At 51.5% G+C, this 17,361-nt stretch overlaps 1 protein-coding gene across 1 annotated transcript in view; it reads left to right on the top strand.

Annotated features, from left to right (window-relative positions):
* cntnap1 (contactin associated protein 1) overlaps positions 1-17,361 on the top strand; it is a 68,951-nt gene extending 51,590 nt beyond the window's left edge. Inside the window, exons 16-24 of the mRNA XM_072561153.1 lie at positions 3,990-4,157; positions 4,899-5,117; positions 6,289-6,528; positions 8,604-8,831; positions 9,331-9,464; positions 9,854-9,947; positions 10,714-10,941; positions 12,527-12,574; positions 13,375-17,361. Coding sequence (XP_072417254.1) covers positions 3,990-4,157; positions 4,899-5,117; positions 6,289-6,528; positions 8,604-8,831; positions 9,331-9,464; positions 9,854-9,947; positions 10,714-10,941; positions 12,527-12,574; positions 13,375-13,565 — 1,550 coding nt within the window. The 3' untranslated portion in view covers positions 13,566-17,361. The remainder of the gene's footprint in view (positions 1-3,989; positions 4,158-4,898; positions 5,118-6,288; positions 6,529-8,603; positions 8,832-9,330; positions 9,465-9,853; positions 9,948-10,713; positions 10,942-12,526; positions 12,575-13,374) is intronic.

Here is a 17,361-nt window from a genome sequence, read left to right on the forward strand (position 1 = left end):
GTGAGGGTGTGTGTGGGGGGGTGGGGTGTGTGGGGGGCTGGGGGGTGTGTGGGGGGGTGGGGTGTGTGGGGGGCTGGGGTGTGTGTGGGAGGGTGGGGTGTGTGTGGGGTGTGTGGGGGGCTGGGGGTGTGTGGGGGGGTGGGGTGTGTGGGGGGTGTGTGTGGGGTGTGTGGGGGGCTGGGGTGTGTGTGGGAGGGTGGGGTGTGTGTGGGGTGTGTGGGGTGGGGGGGGGTGGGGTGTGTGTGGGGGGGGTGGGGTGTGTGTGGGGGGGTGGGGTGTGTTGTGGGGGGTGGGGTGTGTGGGTTTGTGGGGGGGTGGGGTGTGTGGGGTGTGTGTGGGGTGTGTGGGGGGGTGGCGTGTGTGTGGGGTGTGTGGGGGGGTGGGGTGTGTGTGTGGGGGGGTGGGTGTGTGGGGGGTGGGGTGTGTGGGGGGGTGGGGTGTGTGGGGGGGTGGGGGGTGTGGGGGGTGGGGTGTGTGTGGGGGGGTGGGGTGTGTGTGTGGGGGGGTGGGGTGTGTGGGGGGTGGGGGGTGTGTGTGTGGGGGGGGTGGGGGGTGTGTGTGTGGGGGGGTGGGTGGGGGTGGGGTGTGTGTGGGGGTGGGGTGTGTTTGGGGGTGGGTTGTGGGTGGGGTGTGGGGGTGGGGGGGGATGGGGGTGGAGGGTGGGTGGGGGATGGGGGTGGGGTGTGTGTGGGGGGGTGGGGTGGGATGTGTGTGTGGGTGGGTGTGGGGGTGGGGTGGGGTGGGGTGTGGGGGTGGGGTGGGGTGGGGTGTGTGTGGGGGTGGGGGTGGGGTGTGTGTGTGGGGGGGGGTTGGGGGTGGGGGTGTGTGTGTGGGTGGGTTGGGGGTGGGGTGTGTGTGGGGGGGGTGGGGGTGGTGTGTGTGGGGGGGGATGGGGGTGGAGGGTGGGTGGGGATGCGGGTGGGGGTGTGTGGGGGGGGTGGGGGTGGGATGTGTGTGTGTGGAGTGTGTGGGGGGGTGGGGTGGGGGTGGGGTAGGGGTGGAGTGTGTGTGGGCGGGGTGGGGGTGGGGTGTGTTTGGGGGGGTGGGGTGGGGTGTGTGGGGGTGGGGTGGGGTGTGTGGTGGGGGTGGGTGTGGGTGGGGTAGGGGTGGGGTGTGTAGGGGTGGGGTGTGTGGGTGGGGTAGGGGTGGGGTGTGTGGGTGGGGTAGGGGTGGGGTGTGTGGGTGGGGTAGGGGTGGGGTGTGTGTGGGTGGGGTAGGGTAGGGTGTGTGGGGGTGGGGTGTGTGGGGGGTGTGTGGGGTGGGGGTGTGTGTGGGGGGGTGGATGTGTGTGGGGGGTGGGGGGTGTGTGTGGGGGTGGGGGGTGTGTGGGTGGGTGGAGTGGGGTGTGTGTGTGGGGGGGTGGAGTGGGGGTGGGGTGTGTGTGGGGGTGGGGTGTGGGGGTTGGGGAGGGAATGGGGGTGGAGGGTGGGTGGGGATGGGGGTGGGTGTGTGTGGGGGGGGTGGGGGTGGGATGTGTGTGTGTGGGAGGGGGTGGGGTGTGGGGGTGGGGTGGGGTGGGGTGTGTGTGTGGGGGTGGGGTGTGTGTGGGGGTGGGGTGGGGTGTGTGGGGGGGGTTGGGGGTGGGGTGTGTGTGTGGGTGGGTTGGGGGTGGGGTGTGTGTGGGGGGGGTGGGGGGGGGTGTGTGTGGGGGGGGTGGGGTGTGTGTGTGTGGGTGGGGTGGGGTGTGTGGGGGGGTGGGGGGGTGGTGAGGGGGGGGTGGGGCCTGTGTGTGGGGTGTGTGTGGGGGGTGGGTGTGGGGGGGGGGGGGTGGGGTGTGTGTGGGGGTGTGGGGTGTGTGTGGGAGGGTGGGGTGTGTGTGGGGGGGTGGGGTGTGTGTGGGGGGTGGGGTGTGTGTGGGGGAGTGGGGTGTGTGTGGGGTGTGTGTGGGGTTGGGGTGTGTGGGGGGGGGTGTGTGGGGGGGTGGGGTGTGTGGGGGGTGTGTGGGGGGTGGGGTGTGTGTGGGGTGTGTGGGGGGGTGGGGTGTGTGTGGGGTGTGTGGGGGGGTTGGGGTGTGTGTGGGAGGGTGTGGGGGTGTGTGGGGGGGGGGGGGGGGGGGGGGGGGGGGGGGGGGGTGGGGTGGGGGAGGGGGTGGGGTGTGTGTGGGGGGGTGGGGTGTGTGTGGGGGGGTGGGGTGTGTGTGGGGGGCTGGGGGGTGTGTGGGGGGGTGGGGTGTGTGGGGGGCTGGGGTGTGTGTGGGAGGGTGGGGTGTGTGTGGGGTGTGGGGGGGGGTGGGGTGTGTGTGGGGTGTGGGGGGGGTGGGGTGTGTGTGGGGTGTGGGGGGGGTGGGGTGTGTGTGGGGGGTGGGGTGTGTGTGGGTGTGTGGGGGGTGGCGGTGTGGCGTGTGTGGGGGTGGCGTGTGTGTGGGGGGTGGGTGTGTGTGTGGGGGGGTGGGGTGTGTGTGTGGGGGGTGGGGTGTGTGTGTGGGGGGGTGGGGTGTGTGTGGGGGGGTGGGTGTGTGGGGTGGGTGTGTGTGGGGGGTGGGGTGTGTGGGGGGGTGGGGTGTGTGTGTGGGGGGGGGGGTGTGTGGGGGGGGGGTGGGGTGTGTGTGTGGGGGGGGTGGGGGTGTGTGTGGGGGGGTGGGGTGTGTGTGGGGGGGGTGGGGTGTGTGGGGGGGTGGGGTGTGGGGGTGGGGTGTGTGTGGGGGGTGGGGGGTGTGTGTGTGGGGGGGTGGAGTGGGGGTGGGGTGTGTGTGGGGGTGGGTTGTGGGTGGGGTGTGGGGGTGGGGGGGGGATGGGGGTGGAGGGTGGGTGGGGGTGGAGGGTGGGGTGTGTGGGGGGGGTGGGGGTGGGATGTGTGTGTGTGGGAGGGGGTGGGGTGTGGGGGTGGGGTGGGGGTGGGGTGTGTGTGTGGGGGTGGGGTGGGGGTGGGGTGTGTGTGGGGGTGGGGTGGGGGTGGTGTGTGTGGGGGGGGGTTGGGGGTGGGGTGTGTGTGGGGGGGGGTTGGGGGTGGGGTGTGTGGGGGGGGTGGGGGTGGGGTGTGTGGGGGGGTGGGGTGTGTTTGGGGTGGGTGGGGGAGTGTGTGGGTGGGGGGTGTGTGTGGGGGGGTGGGGTGGGGGTGGGGGTGGGGTGTGGGGGTGGGGTGGGGGTGGAGTGTGTGTGGGGGGGGTGGGGGTGGGGTGTGTTTGGGGGGGTGGGGTGGGGGTGGGGTGTGGGGGTGGGGTGTGGCGGGGGTGGGGTGTGGTGGCTGTGGGGGTGGGGTGTGTGTGGGGAGGGGTGGGGTGTGGGGGGTGGGGTGTGTGTGTGGGGTGTGGGGGGGTGGGGTGTGTGGGGGGTGGGGTCTGTGTGGTGGGGTGTGGGGGTGTGTGGGGGGGGTGAGGTGTGTGTGTGGGGGGGGTGGGGGTGGTGTGGGGGTGTGGGGTGTGTGTGTGTGGGTGGTTGTGTGGAGTGGGTGGTTGTGTGTCTGTGGGTGGTTGTGTGTGGGTGGTTGTGTGTGTGTGGGTGGTTGTGTGTGTGTGGGTGGTTTGTGTGTGTGGGTGGTTGTGTGTGTGTGTGGGTGGTTGTGTGTGTGTGGGTGGTTGTGTGTGTGTGTGTGTGGGTGGTTGTGTGTGTGTGTGGGTGGTTGTGTGTGTGTGTGTGTGTGGGTGGTTGTGTGTGTGTGTGGGTGGTTGTGTGTGTGTGTGGGTGGTTGTGTGTGTGTGGGTGGTTGTGTGTGTGTGTGGGTGGTTGTGTGTGTCTGTGGGTGGTTGTGTGTGGGTGGTTGTGTGTGTGTGTGGGTGGTTGTGTGTGTGTGTGGGTGGTTGTGTGTGGTGTGTGTGTGGTGTGTGTGTGTGGGTGGTTGTGTGTGGTGTGTGTGTGGTGTGTGTGTGGGTGGGTGGTTGTGTGTGTGTGTGTGTTTATGTGTGTGTGTGTGTGGTGTGTGTGTGTGTGTATGGTGTGGGTAGTGTGTGTGGGTGGGGGTGTGTGTGTGTGTTGGTGTGTGTGTGTGGTGTGTGTAATGTTACTGACACCGCTGTTCCCTAGTCTCACACTGAGCTGTTTCCTTCTCCACAGGGGGTTCCTGGAACATGGCCTCGTTTGTTTCAGGGAATTATCTTCAATTTCCGAGCTTCAATCCCGGGCCTAGTGCTGACATCTCACTTTATTTCAAAACAACATCGTCCCATGGTGTCTTTCTGGAGAATTCCGGATTTAGAAACTTCATCCGTCTGGAACTGAAATGTGAGTGTTATTATTTGCAATTGTAGATTGGGAAAATAAAAGAGCTTTAACAAAACTGGATTATAGAAACAAAATACTGACCAATGAAACAGACAGAGTGAGCTTCTGAACTCCCAACTGACCTATTCCCCATGTCTCCTTTTCCCAGAGATTTAATCAGTGTGGGACCTCTGACCCCAGGGAATTGGAGTTTGTAAATTGTCCATTAAATTAGAAACTCAAATGATTGGTTAGCTGTTTAAAAAAAGCTCAGAGGTATAATAGCATCTCTGCATAGAAAAGAAAAATTCCCTCCCTCACCTTCAGTTGTTGTACTGCCTCTGGATGGTAGTGTTTGTAACACAGGCATCAAAGGAGGAGCTAAGTTCTGAGGTGGGTCCTACAGGGACTGGGGTGTCTTATCTCCCCTTTCAGCAAACCTAACCCTAAGCCTATCTTAGATCTAATAAAAGAGCTGAGATCTTCCCAGTGGGGTTTGGCTATTCGTCAAAGAAAGACATTAGAAGGGAAAGATGGAAACTGGTGTTTGTGCCCAACTGTAGGTTCATAATAAAATTCTTGTAAGGCTCTGAAAATCTTTTACTATCAAGTTCAACATATGGAGATTGATCTGCTGCGCTTGTGACCCTGTGATCCCCAGGGTCAACGGGGACCTCTAGAACTAAGGTTCATCATTTGATCCTCCCCTCCCCCATCTATCTCCATGTTCAGTCAGTGACCCTTTACCATGGTGTTTTGCAGCAGAGAAGGTGGTTGCATTCTACTTTGATGTGGGTGATGGCCCAGAGGAACTACAGGTAGAGTCAGAAAGCCCTCTGAATGATGATGCTTGGCACTTTCTGGAGGCAGAGATCAATGTGAAATTTGCCCGTCTACGGCTGGATGAGTCACCATGGCGACTGAGAGAGGCGCCACCACAAAGCTATGTATCCCTAGAGCTGGACAGGCCACTGTTTGTGGGTAAGTCTCAAAATCAAACTGGGACCCAGTGCCTGCTCAGTTTTTGGCAGCTGATGATTGAATTCTATTCTGACAATTGGAATTGAAATTCTCACTGGATTAGAGTAATGTTGGGAGGAGATTTTAATGTTCCTGAGCTGGAGAATTTCTGGATTTATGAGGGTGTGATCAGCAGTTATCTGGTGGAAAATAATCTGTACCCCCATGTGAAGGCAACAAGTTGGCGAGTTTTGTTAATGAGGAGAAAGTGAGGACTGCAGATGCTGGAGATCAGAGCTGAAAAATGTGTTGCTGGAAAAGCGCAGCAGGTCAGGCAGCATCCAAGGAGCAGGAGAATCGACATTTCGGACATAAGCACCCCCCAGACATCTCCTCTGCCCTGAAGCTCTTCAGCCACGTCCTCAAACAGTCTCGCTACCACAGCCACATCTCCTTCCTCAGCACCTGTCTATGGAACCGACTGACCCTGCACGGACTCCGGACTACGTTATTCCTGAAGAAGGGCTTACGCCCTAAACGTCGATTCTCCTGCTCCTTGGATGCTGCCTGCCCTGCTGCGCTTTTCCAGCAACACATTTTTGGGCGGCACGGTGGCACAGTGGTTAGCACTGCTGCCTCACAGTGCCAGAGACCCGGGTTCAATTCCTGCCTCAGGCGACTGACTGTGTGGAGTTTGTGCATTCTTCCCCCGTGTCTGCGTGGGTTTCCTCCGGGTGCTCCGGTTTCCTCCCACAGTCCAAAGATGTGCAGGTCAGGTGAATTGGCCATGCTAAATTGCCCGTAGTGTTAGGTAAGGGGTAGATGTGGGAGTATGGGTGGGTTGCGCTTTGGCAGGTCGGTGTGGACTTGTTGAGCCGAAGGGCCTGTTTCCACACTGTAAGTAATCTAAACTAATCTAATCTAATTTTTCAGCTAAGTTTTGTTAATGAGGCTGGTTGTGTTTGGAACCATCCTGTATTCCAAATGTTTGATTTTGCTCATTGTAATTTTATTTCTAATCTTCTTTTTGTTACATGAGACCCTTTGGTAAGGGCTTAATTCTGAAGGCATCTTTACTTCACCTCACTACAGCCTGTTTCTTGGGAGGTGGTTTGTATGTATCTCTCTCAGTTGACATGTCTCTCACTCTCCTGTCAACTCCTACTGAGCCTCTTGTTGTTTAATGTGACAGGAGCTGCCGAGTATCGGCTGAATGCATTTTTTGGCTGCCTGCGTGGTCTCCGAATGAATGGAGAAATCTTGAACCTGGAGCGGGAAGCTAACATTACAGAGGGGGTGAATGCAGGCTGTGTGGGAGAGTGCAACAGTACTGAGGTGCTGTGTCAGAACGGAGGCAGATGCATTGAGCGATATAGCACATACAGCTGTGACTGTAATTCCAGCGCCTTTGATGGGATGTACTGCCATAAAGGTACTGACTTCTAAATCAACTACATTATTCTGTATCTTTCTCTAGTTCTTTTGCTAACCTCTCTTCATTTCCTCCCCTGATTCCAAATCATCTTTGAGACCCACCCTATTCTCTCATCCCTATACCAACTAAAATAATGACGATCCAACTTGCCTTCCTCTTTGTGTAAGCTGTTCTTGTGATCAGTTTTCTATGTACTGTTCCCGCTCTTTCCAATCTCCTCTTGACAATCCTGTAAGAAACATTTGAACCCTCCATCACAAAAACTACCACTTACCAACAACCAACCACTATCCACGGGGGTGAGCTGCCTTCTTAAACCACTGGAGCACACATGCTGTACCAAGACTCACAATGCCATTAGGATGGGAATTCCAGGAATTTTACCCAGCGACCGTGAAGGAACAATGAGATATTTCCAAGCCAGGATGGCATGTGGCGTGGAGGGGACTTTGAGGGGGGTGGCATTCCCATATATCTGCTGTCCCAAGGAACTTCATTAGAATGTAGGAACTGAGATTGCCCCTTCAACTCCTTGAGCATGTTTCACAGTTCAGTGGGCTTATTACTGATCTTGATCTAACTCCATATACTAACCTTCCCCTCCCATTAACCTCGCTTATCCCCCTACATACCAACCTGCCCCCCCCCCCCATATACTCACTTTTCTGCTCCTATACCCGTCTCCTGCCCCATGTATCTCCTGTTACCAGCAAAATACCTGCGTCTGTCATCAAATGTTTACATTTAATTGAGCATCAGCTGCTGTTTGCGGAAGAGAATTCAAAACCATCACCTATTGTTTGTCAAAGTGTTTCCTAGTTTTATGCCTGAAAAACCCAGTTCTAATTTTAAGCTAAAATCCCCACACACCAAGTCCTTGACTCCCCAACCAGTGCAAATAGTTTCTCTCTATTGACTTAACTGATCCCCTTAAATACTTTGACAACTTGAGTCATCCCATCAAGCTTGTAAATTCCAGGTTGGTGAATTCACCCACACCTCCCTCCAAAATCAGTATCCTAAGGTCTGCAGTACAGAACTACTCACATTACTCTAGGTGTGACCTAACCAGGGCTTTGTATAACAAAATAATGACTTTTATCCTCTCGTATTCTCAACCTGTACGTATAAGGCAATGCTGTCCTCCTCAAAGTTGAGGATAATTCTAAGTTGATAGTTATTTGAAAATTTTGAAGTTATACCTTGTGGATCCAAGTTGATGTCATTAATACATTGTAACCTCTCCAAAGCTGCTCGATGCTTTTATGGACTTTGGAATTTTCTGATTTTGAAACAAAGTTAAATGCCTAACAACAAGTGTGTGAGGACTCAGCAAGATGGCTGTGATTCTGTAGAACTGCTGTGGACAGCTCTGCCTAACAGCCAAGGCATACTGGTGTTTTTTGCCACCCCTGGCCAACTTATGTGGTGGAATTATTAGTTTAAAACCTTACAGAACACATATTTGTTAATATTTGGGAGTGGGAAGGATGCCAAAAGGAAAAGGAGCGAGCAAACAGCAACAGGAAGGACACTCCCCTGCAGCACCTACCACGCCAGGGACTGCAGCAGCAGCAGCCTCTCCTGGACACCCCCCGATGTTACCTAGTAGGGTGACGAAACGTCTGGAAATGAACCTTCCAGCTCAGCGAGCAAACCTACATCCAATATCTTTGACCATTTTCAAAAACATCTTCAAAACATCCCTCTGATGTAGCCTCTTGCACCTCTGTCCCTGTCATGTGTGGATAGATTCAAGGCACTTGCACTTGATAAAGGCTGTCTGGGGCATCTCTGGAGATCTCTCATCAAGAACCATTCAGGCTATAACATGAAATGTCGCAACACAGTCCCAGGACTGCATGTACATGAAAATAAATCACTGGACGGATCAATTTTAGAGTTGTGGCTTTTAAAAGTTTCAGTATATATTTTTTAAAAAGCAGTAGTCCTATTAGCAAATGTTGGGAACGAAAAGCTAATTCCTTAATGTTTATTGAATAATAAACAGAGAAGCCTGTGAAAATGCTGACTGTTCTTCCTGGTATTGACTGTGATGTGTCTGTTTCCAGTTATTGGTGGGTATTTTGAACCAGGAACCTATGTTCGTTACGGTTTCCAAACACCGTTCACAGCAGCAGCAGGAGCATTTGCAAATATGATGGTTCCACTCAGTCACAGTTTTAACTCGACCAGTGAGGAAATTATCTTCAGTTTCAAGACGTCACAGACACCAAGTGTCCTCATGTACATCAGCTCCTTCTCCAGAGATTATCTTGCTGTGATCATCAAACATGATGGTAAGTGAATACCTAAAAGAATTGCATGGTTAGTATAACTATATTCATTGGTTGATGAAGCTCGATATGCGTGTTGACACTAATATTAACACTCAGACAGATTAAAAAGCCTGTCATGTGTAATTCTGTCATGTCTGACTTTCTCTGCTGTTTCTGTAAATGTGAAGGGAAACCAGTGAAAGTGAAAAGATGACCAATCAGACATGCCTGTATTTTCAATATCCCTGATAGTTAAAGTAAGCTGGTTTCTGCTACCATTTCCTCCTATCAATACAATTGGAAATAATTAAAAGTGGTTCAGTTACATGATTGTGTACTCTCTCTGTCAGCACCCAGCCCGCGGGATCCCCTTCCCCCATCCCAAGGATCCCTCTGCTCCTGAGCTCTGCTGAGTGTTCTGGATTTCAGCTCTTGCCATTGGGTCAACATCTTGTGTCGGCTGCTGAATGATTATGTTGGACCATCTTTACAATTAGTCTCTTGCCTCTGTCCCTGACAGGGAGCTTGGTGCTTCGGTACCAGCTCGGCTCCTTCCCCAACCCATACACCAGGATCCTGGTCAAGGACAATGTGGCTGACGACAAAGCTCATTGGGTCAACATCACCCGGCGAGACCGGGACATCTACACACAGGTATAACCACTCACAGTATAACCAGACAGCCCATGGCACAGTGCTGTGTAACCCCTCCCTCTGACACTGGCCCCCCGACCCTCCCCTTCTCCTCCTCCATTCAACAAGCTCCCTCCTCCCCAGCACCACCCACCCCCTCCAACATTCCTCAGCCCACCCAATACTCCTCACCTCTGACACTCCACTGCCCTCAACACTCTTTCCCCCTATGCCTCCACAATTCTCCCCTCCCCTCCTTCTGACAATCCCCTCCGCTCCCCCTGACACCCCAGCTTCTCCTATCCTGCTCCATGGGTGCCACCAGCAGTCGCTGGCTCCATGCAGCCTCTAACAGTCCATGAGGAGCAAGGCTTTATGTTTAACGGTGTCCAATTCTGATTTTCCCTCAGGTGGATGACCGTCCGATTGTCCGTGACAAGATTTCTCTCTGGGGCGATAAGAATTTTGATTCACCGAGGTCCCTTTTCCTGGGTCGAGTGATGGGTGAGGCTCTCGTTCTCTGCACCTTCTCTGTTCATCCTGATCTCAGCTGGTCCTTGACTCAGCCGTATCTTTCCTTCCAGCTGCCCAGCATGTTACACTTTAAAAGATGTACATTTTTCAAATTTTTACAGTTTATTATTGTATAAAAGTGTACATTATTCTTGTTTGATAACATGACGCTCAATATATCTCAGCTGCACTGTTGGAGGGTCAGTTATGAGGGAGCACAGCACTGTCGGAGGGTCAGTGCTGAGGGTGCGTTGCAATATCGGAAGGTCAGTACTGAGGGAGTGCTGCATTGGCGCAAGGTCAGTGCTGAGGGTCAGGTCATGTGTGAAATTGTTTTCTTAATTTCCCTCCTAAAAGGTTGGCTCTCATTTTTAGATTATGCCTCAGCTTCTTGACTCCAATATGGTTCCCTTAAGAAATTATCCCCTGGCCTTGTAAATTCTAGATATTGTGACAAGAAAGACCAGGAGCATATTGCCTCCTCCCTCGAGAAGCTGTTTGACAACTTATCACAATCAGAATTGTGTTTAATTCCTTGTTTGTGTAATCAAGTCAAATTTGGTAATTGTTGAAAACAGTCTGAATTCTACAATAGACCATGACCTGGGATCCAATGTGATAGCCACCTTTTGGAAGAGAAGTTGATTGATTCATTTATTTCCCTTTGAAGAGAAGAATAAGTTTGAATGTGATCTGAGAATGAAAGTCAGCCCTTGCTGTCTATGCTAATCTCTCTTACTTCACTGATTTCCTACAGAGATAGGTGTTCTGGACCCTGAGATCCAGCGGTTTAACAGTCCAGGTTTCACTGGGTGCTTGGCTGGAGTCAACTTCAATGGAATTGCCCCATTAAAGGCAGCCCTGAGAACAAACACCAATCAGACTGTGGAGGTTTTGGGGGAGTTGGTGGAATCAAACTGTGGGGCTGTCCCCATAATTCTGTCGTCAGTCCTTCTGGATGAAGATCCTTGGGCTCCGCAGCCAGGTACAGAAGCACCATCACAATCTCAATGTTCATTTTTTAGATGCATCAAGAGCCATCATTTCATCAGCTTTTTAATGTAGCAACGGCTGATCTGGATTTTTGCACTTAACACTGGGCTAGGGCTTAGCAGGGAATGTGACAGTGGATAGGGGTATGGATGGAGGGTGGATTGGAGGAAGGGGGGGAAGGTAGGTGGAGAGAAGGAGTGAAGGCGGAGAGACAGGGTAAGGGGAAAGAGGGGGCGAGCGGGAGAGTTATTGGGTGGGGAAGACAGGGCAGGCAGGAGGGGGGTAAGTGGAGGAGGACAGGCAGGGAGAGTGGGAAAAGAGGGGAAGAGAGTAGGTAGGGAAAGGGGGAGTGGGGGGGAAAGGATGAGTGGGAGAGAGAGGACAGGCAGTGGAAGTGGGTAAAATAGGGGAGAGAGAGATGGCAGGCAGGGCGACTATCGTGGAGGAAGTTGGGAGTAAGTGAGAGTATGGGGTGGGAAGAGAATGGAGGGATGGGGAGAGGTGTGTGGGGGAAGGTAGGCAGTGTGTGTAGGGGGGAGGGGGAGTGAGTGAGTGGGTAATGGGAAGAGAGAAGGGGAGAGTGTTGAGGGAGTGTGGGGAAGTGAGTCTAATAGTTTAGAGCTGAGAATGGGGGGGGTGGTTATAGATATGGGGATACAGGTAGGGTACAGGAGTGGATGAGTGAGGTGACGCTGGCTAACATTTGAAGGTAAGGAACAAGTGGAACCTTAGGGGAGTTGATGGCCTCAAGACCCAGCTAACATTCTGGGAACCCAGGTTCAAATCCTGTCATGGCAAATGGTGGAATTTAAATTCAATAAATATATGAACAAAATGACCTAATGATGACCATGAAATTGTTGTCAATTGCCAGGAAAAACCTGGTTCAGTAATGCCCTTTAAGGGGGGACATCTGCCATCCTTACTTGGCCTGGCCAATATGTGACTCCAGACCAAAAGTGACGTGGATGGGCAATAAATGCTGGCTTAGCCTGCAAAGACCACAGCCTCAGAGATAATTCCTGACTGTCAGTGTTTGGACTTTAAGCTTCTAGAAGAATAACCTACTTCCTCACCCTTCCTGTGCCATCTTTTCCCTGCCCCATTCACTTCCTCCTCCTCCTCTTCCCCACCCCCCACCCCCCACCCCCCACCCCCCACCCCCACCCCCACCCCCACCCCCACCCCGAATATCCTTCAATCCCTTCATTCTGGTTCTTTCACCTCCGCCTTTCCCATCCCCCTCCCCCTTCCCCATCTCCTCCCCCTATCCCTCACTCCACTCCCTCTGCCCCTCACTCCTCCCCTCCTGGCCTCACTCCCCTCTCTTCCTGCCCCTCACTCCCCTCTCCTCCCCTCTCCTCCTGCCCCTCACTCCCCTTCCCTGTCCCTCTCCCTCCACCCCTTGCTGCTCTCCTCCCCATCTGCCTGCCCCTTTCTTCCACCCCTTTGTCTGTCTAGTTGCCCCTTGCGCCCTCACCCCCTGTTGTTGACTGATTGATGGTATGTTGGGGAGTATGGAATAGTGCAGCCTGAGTCCCAATGTAGGAATATTACCCAAAAGCTTTGCTTTTCAGGCACTCCACTATTTGGATACGATTACCTGACTGGAGCTATCATTGGAGGTGAGTACTGATCTGGCTGGGTCCCTGTTATTATGAGATGTAGTGGGAAGTTAATTTTAGTGGGAGCCTGTTTAGATTTTTGAGCTGTTACCTTGCAGTCATTTTAAGTTTGATCATGTAGTTGTAAAACCTTCCATGCATTTCTCAAGACTGACAGGATTTTCTTTATTTCTGTCTCATTGCTCTGTGCTCTGACTTGAGTCCTGATCATTCTCCCTCACTGTCAGTGCTGTGTTCAGCTCATCCTGCTTCAACCTCCATGCCCCTGTTTGGCTGTGGGCCTGAAACAAGCATCAGAGCACAACTTGGGCTTTGGTCAGTGGGCAGCAGCCTAACCTCTGGACCATTGTTTCTTGCTGCCATCTGTTAAACAAAGCAAACCCATGGGAGGTTGTGAAGGATGTCCCTTGGGTCTTGTTTGCTTTGTTAGTGGGCTTTGGTGTCCTCACTGGGGCTTAATGCTACTGGGGTAGAATGGCCCCTTCATCCTCACCCTGTCCATCTTTGTTTGAGCAGAAACCCAAGTTTCTGAGACCAAGAGGATACGGGCAAGGAAGGAGAAGGAAGATTGAGGCCAAGGAAACTGATTAACAACTGATTCTGGGGCTAGGAAATACATTTTGTTCGTTTGACCAAATATGTTTTAACCCAAAGCTGTGAAAAAAAATCATACATTTGGAATATTTTCTGAGAATGGGTAATCCAATTTTGGGGTTAGTCCTAGGGTCAGGACCAGGATGAATTGTAATGATGTGTTTTGATTTTTGCACTAATCTTGTTGCTGTCCTGTTCTGTGCTAGTCATTGTAGCAGTCATCCTCTTCGTTATCCTCGCGCTATTGGTCTTGCTGTTCCTCTACTATTACCGACACAAGGGCAGCTACCTCACGAATGAGGCCAAACCCTTGGAACCTTCCAATGGGGCCAAACCTGTCTCTCTGAAGAAAGACCAAAACCTTCCGCAGATACTGGAAGAGACTAAAACTGAATAATTGGAGCTGAGTTTGCATTGTGTCAAGAGTGGGATATAAGAGAATCTCTGACTGAGATGCAGTCCCGTATTAAATAGGCTCTGTCTGGATGATTAAACATTCCTTATTTATAGAGAAACGGGGAAAAGAATTTACAAAACCACATCACAGGTTTTAGTAACACGCTTGCTTGTGTCTGCTCCTGAAGAAAACTTTCTAATTGGCAATTTTTTAAAGGATCATGTGGAGTCTAATGCTGCTAATTAAGACTTAAACTGAGTAGAACCCGTATCTATATATGAATTGCTGCTGCTGCTAGTTACAGTGGGGAACATTCTCCTAGTTCAAGCTATAATCAATGCACCTACTATATTCGCTGCTACTCTCGTGCATGAAAGATATCTACAATATGCAGTTCACGTTGACATCAACAATCGTTTGAAATTTATTTCTCTTTTTACTCTTTCTGTTGTCAAGTTTGAATCAACGTTGTATAAAATTGTTATTGTAGTATTTTATAAATAGCAGTAGCATTCTGAGAAAATGAATGTCATGTGGAGATTGAACCAAAATCTTCGGAAGGTGGGGAAGATGGTGAAATCTCAGCCTGGCCTTTGTGTGAACAGACATGCCAGCCCCACCTGCCAACTCCACAGGTCCTGCCATGAGGACTAGGGACCGGTCCAGTGTTGGACCACAACATGAACATCAGCCAGGGAGCTTGCAGCATCACTGCCATGACCCAGTGACATTGGGAGCAGACAGCACTGAGATGAGCTTTTACATCTATTAAAGGATTCTGGATTGGAATATTTTAGGGCTGTAGAAGTTGAAAATAGAATCAGTGGGTAGAATCTTGGTGAGGTGTCAGGATCTGACCAGACAGGAGGAAAGCCAGTGCAAGATCTCTGCTACCAAAGGCCCACTGACCACTGAGCCAATCAGACTGTGGCCAGATCACTGTGTTGGATCATGACCCTAGGGTGGAGAACTTCAGTCACTGAGAGCTTCTTTGCAGCATCACTCAGGTGTTGTGGCTGCTACATAGAATCGTGAAATCCTTACAGTGTGGAAGGCAGGCCATTCAGCCCATTAGGTCCACACAACTCTCTAGGGGGGGCATCCCACTCAGACCCACCACCCCCACCCCCATCCTAACTCTGCAAGGCTAACCTGCACATTTTTGGACTTGGGGAAGCAATCAGAGCCACCAGAGGAAACCCACACAGACACAGGGAGAATGTGCAAACTCCATACAGTTGCCCAAAGGTTGAATCGACCCTGGGTCCCTGCTGCTGTGAGGCAGCAATGCTAACCACTGATCCACTGGGCCACTCTAATCAGGCCAAAGGTCAGATAGCAGCCAAAACAGAGACAGTGAAAGTGCAGGCTGGATTTTTTGGGAGAGGTGAGGGGTCATTAGGAGAGGTATTGGCAGCAAGAGCAGGGACTGCCAAGTTCCAACACCTTGTCCAGGCCCTGATGTGATGAGCTAGCCGTGAGGGTTTTAGTTTTAGAGGATGTCACTGATAGGGGTGTTAGTCTAGACAGGGTCTGGGGCATCTATGAGAAGGGTATTAGTCTGGACAGGGTTTTGGGTGGTCTGTGATAAGGGTGTTAGTCTAGACAGGGTCTGGGCCGTCTGAGAAGGGTGTTAGTCTAGATAGGGTCTGGGGGAGTCTGTGAGAAGGGTGTTAGTCTGGACAGAGTTTTGGGTGGTCTGTGATAAGGTTGTTAGTCTAGTCAGGGTCTGGGGGAGCTTTTGAGAAGGATGTTAGTCTGGGCAGGGTTTTGGGTGGTCTGTAATAATGGTGTTAGTCTAGACAGGGTCTGCGGGAGTCTGTGAGACGAGTGTTAGTCTGGACAGGGCTTTGGGGATATCTGAGAGGGAATCTTGGTCTACACAGGGTTTGGAATGTGTGGGTGAGAATTGTTACATTTTAGAAGAGTTTCAGGATAAAGCCTGAGATAAGGTTTTACCACTTGTGCCATCATTCCTGAAGCCTTCCCCCAGCCTCCATAGAACATTATAGCGCAGTACAGGCCCTTCAGCCCTCAATGTTGCGCCGACCTATGAATCAATCTGAAGCTGATCTATCCTACATTATTCCATTTTTATCCATATGTTTATCCAATGACCACTTAAATGCCCTTAAAGTTGCCAAGTCTACTACTGTTGCATTCCATTCCCCTACTACTCTGAGTAAAGAACCTACCTCTGACATCTGTCCTATATCTATCACCCCTCAATTTAAAGCTATGTCCCGTTGTGTTAGTCATCACCATCCGAGGAAAATGGCTCTCACTGTCCATCCTATCTAACCCTCTGATTATCTTACATGTCTCAATTAAGTCACCTGTCAACCTTCTTCTCTCTAATGAAAACAGCTTCAAGTCCCCTCAGCCTTTCCTCATAAGATCTTCCTTCCATACCAGGCAACATCCTAGTAAATCTCCTCTGCACCCTTTCCAATGCTTCCACATTCTTCCTATAATGCAGTGACCAGAACTGTACACGATACTCCAGGTGCAGCTGCACCAGTGTTTTGTACAGCTGCAGCATGACCTTGTGGCTCCAAAACTCAATCCCTCTACCAACAAAAACTAACACAATCTGTCTTCAAAACAACCCTGTCAACCTGGGTAGCAACTTTCAGAGATCTATGGACCTGAACAGCAAGATCTCTCTGCTCATCTACATTACCAAGAATTTTACCATTAGCTAAATACTCTTTATTCCTGTTGTTCCTTCCAAAGTGAATCACGTCACACTTTTCCACATTAAACTCCATTCGCCACTTCTCAGCCCAACTCTGCAGCTTGCCTAAGTTCTCTGTCACCTGCAATATCCTTTAGCACTATCCACAACTCCATCGACCTTAGTGTCATCTGCAAATTTACTAACCCATCCTTCTACAACCTCATCCAGGTCATTTATAAAAATGACGAACAGCAGTGGCCCCAAAACAAATCCTTGCAGTTCAATCACTAGTAACTGAACTCTAGGATGAATATTTCCCATCAACCACCACCCTCTGTCTTCTTCCAGCTAGCCAGTTTCTGATCCAAACTGCTAAATCACCCTCAATCCCATGCCTCCGTATTTTCTGCAATAGCCTACTGTGGGGAACGTTATCAAACACCTTACTGAAATCCATATACACCACATCAACTATTTTACCTTCATCCACCTGTTTGGTCACCAACTCAAAGGAATTAATAAGGTTTGTGAGGTGTTGACTATCCCTAATCAACTTATTCCTTTCTAGATGATTATAAATCCTATCTCTTATAACCTTTTCCAACACTTCACCCACAACTGAATTAAGGTTCACTGGTCTATAATTACCAGGGTTGTCTCTATTCCCCTTCTTGAACAAGGGGACAACACTTGCTATCCTTCAGTCTTCTGGCACTATTCCTGTTGACAATGACAATATAAAGATCAAAGCCAAAGAGTCTGCAATCTCCTCCCTGACTTCCCAGAGAATCCTCGGATAGATCCCATCCGGCACAGGGGACTTGCCTATTTTAACACTCCACATAATTTCTAAGCAATGGATTCCATAATTGAACACTGAATTCTTCCCCAGCCTGAATCTCTAGGTATTGCTGATTGATGGAATTTCCCCCATGTTTAGCAAGTTAAAGGAATTCTTACAGGCACTGCAAGAGCTGTCCACTGAGAGGATTACAGGCACAAAACATGTGCCTCTTTCCCTCTGTCTATCTCCCCTCCCCCTTTATCATTGTTCCCAACTGATGTAATTAATCTTTTTATTGTTTGTGCATTTCTGTATTAAACTCATTATATTAA

The sequence above is a fragment of the Chiloscyllium punctatum genome, chromosome 42 (assembly GCF_047496795.1).
Source record: "Chiloscyllium punctatum isolate Juve2018m chromosome 42, sChiPun1.3, whole genome shotgun sequence".
In the NCBI taxonomy this organism is placed as follows: Eukaryota; Metazoa; Chordata; class Chondrichthyes; order Orectolobiformes; family Hemiscylliidae; genus Chiloscyllium; species Chiloscyllium punctatum.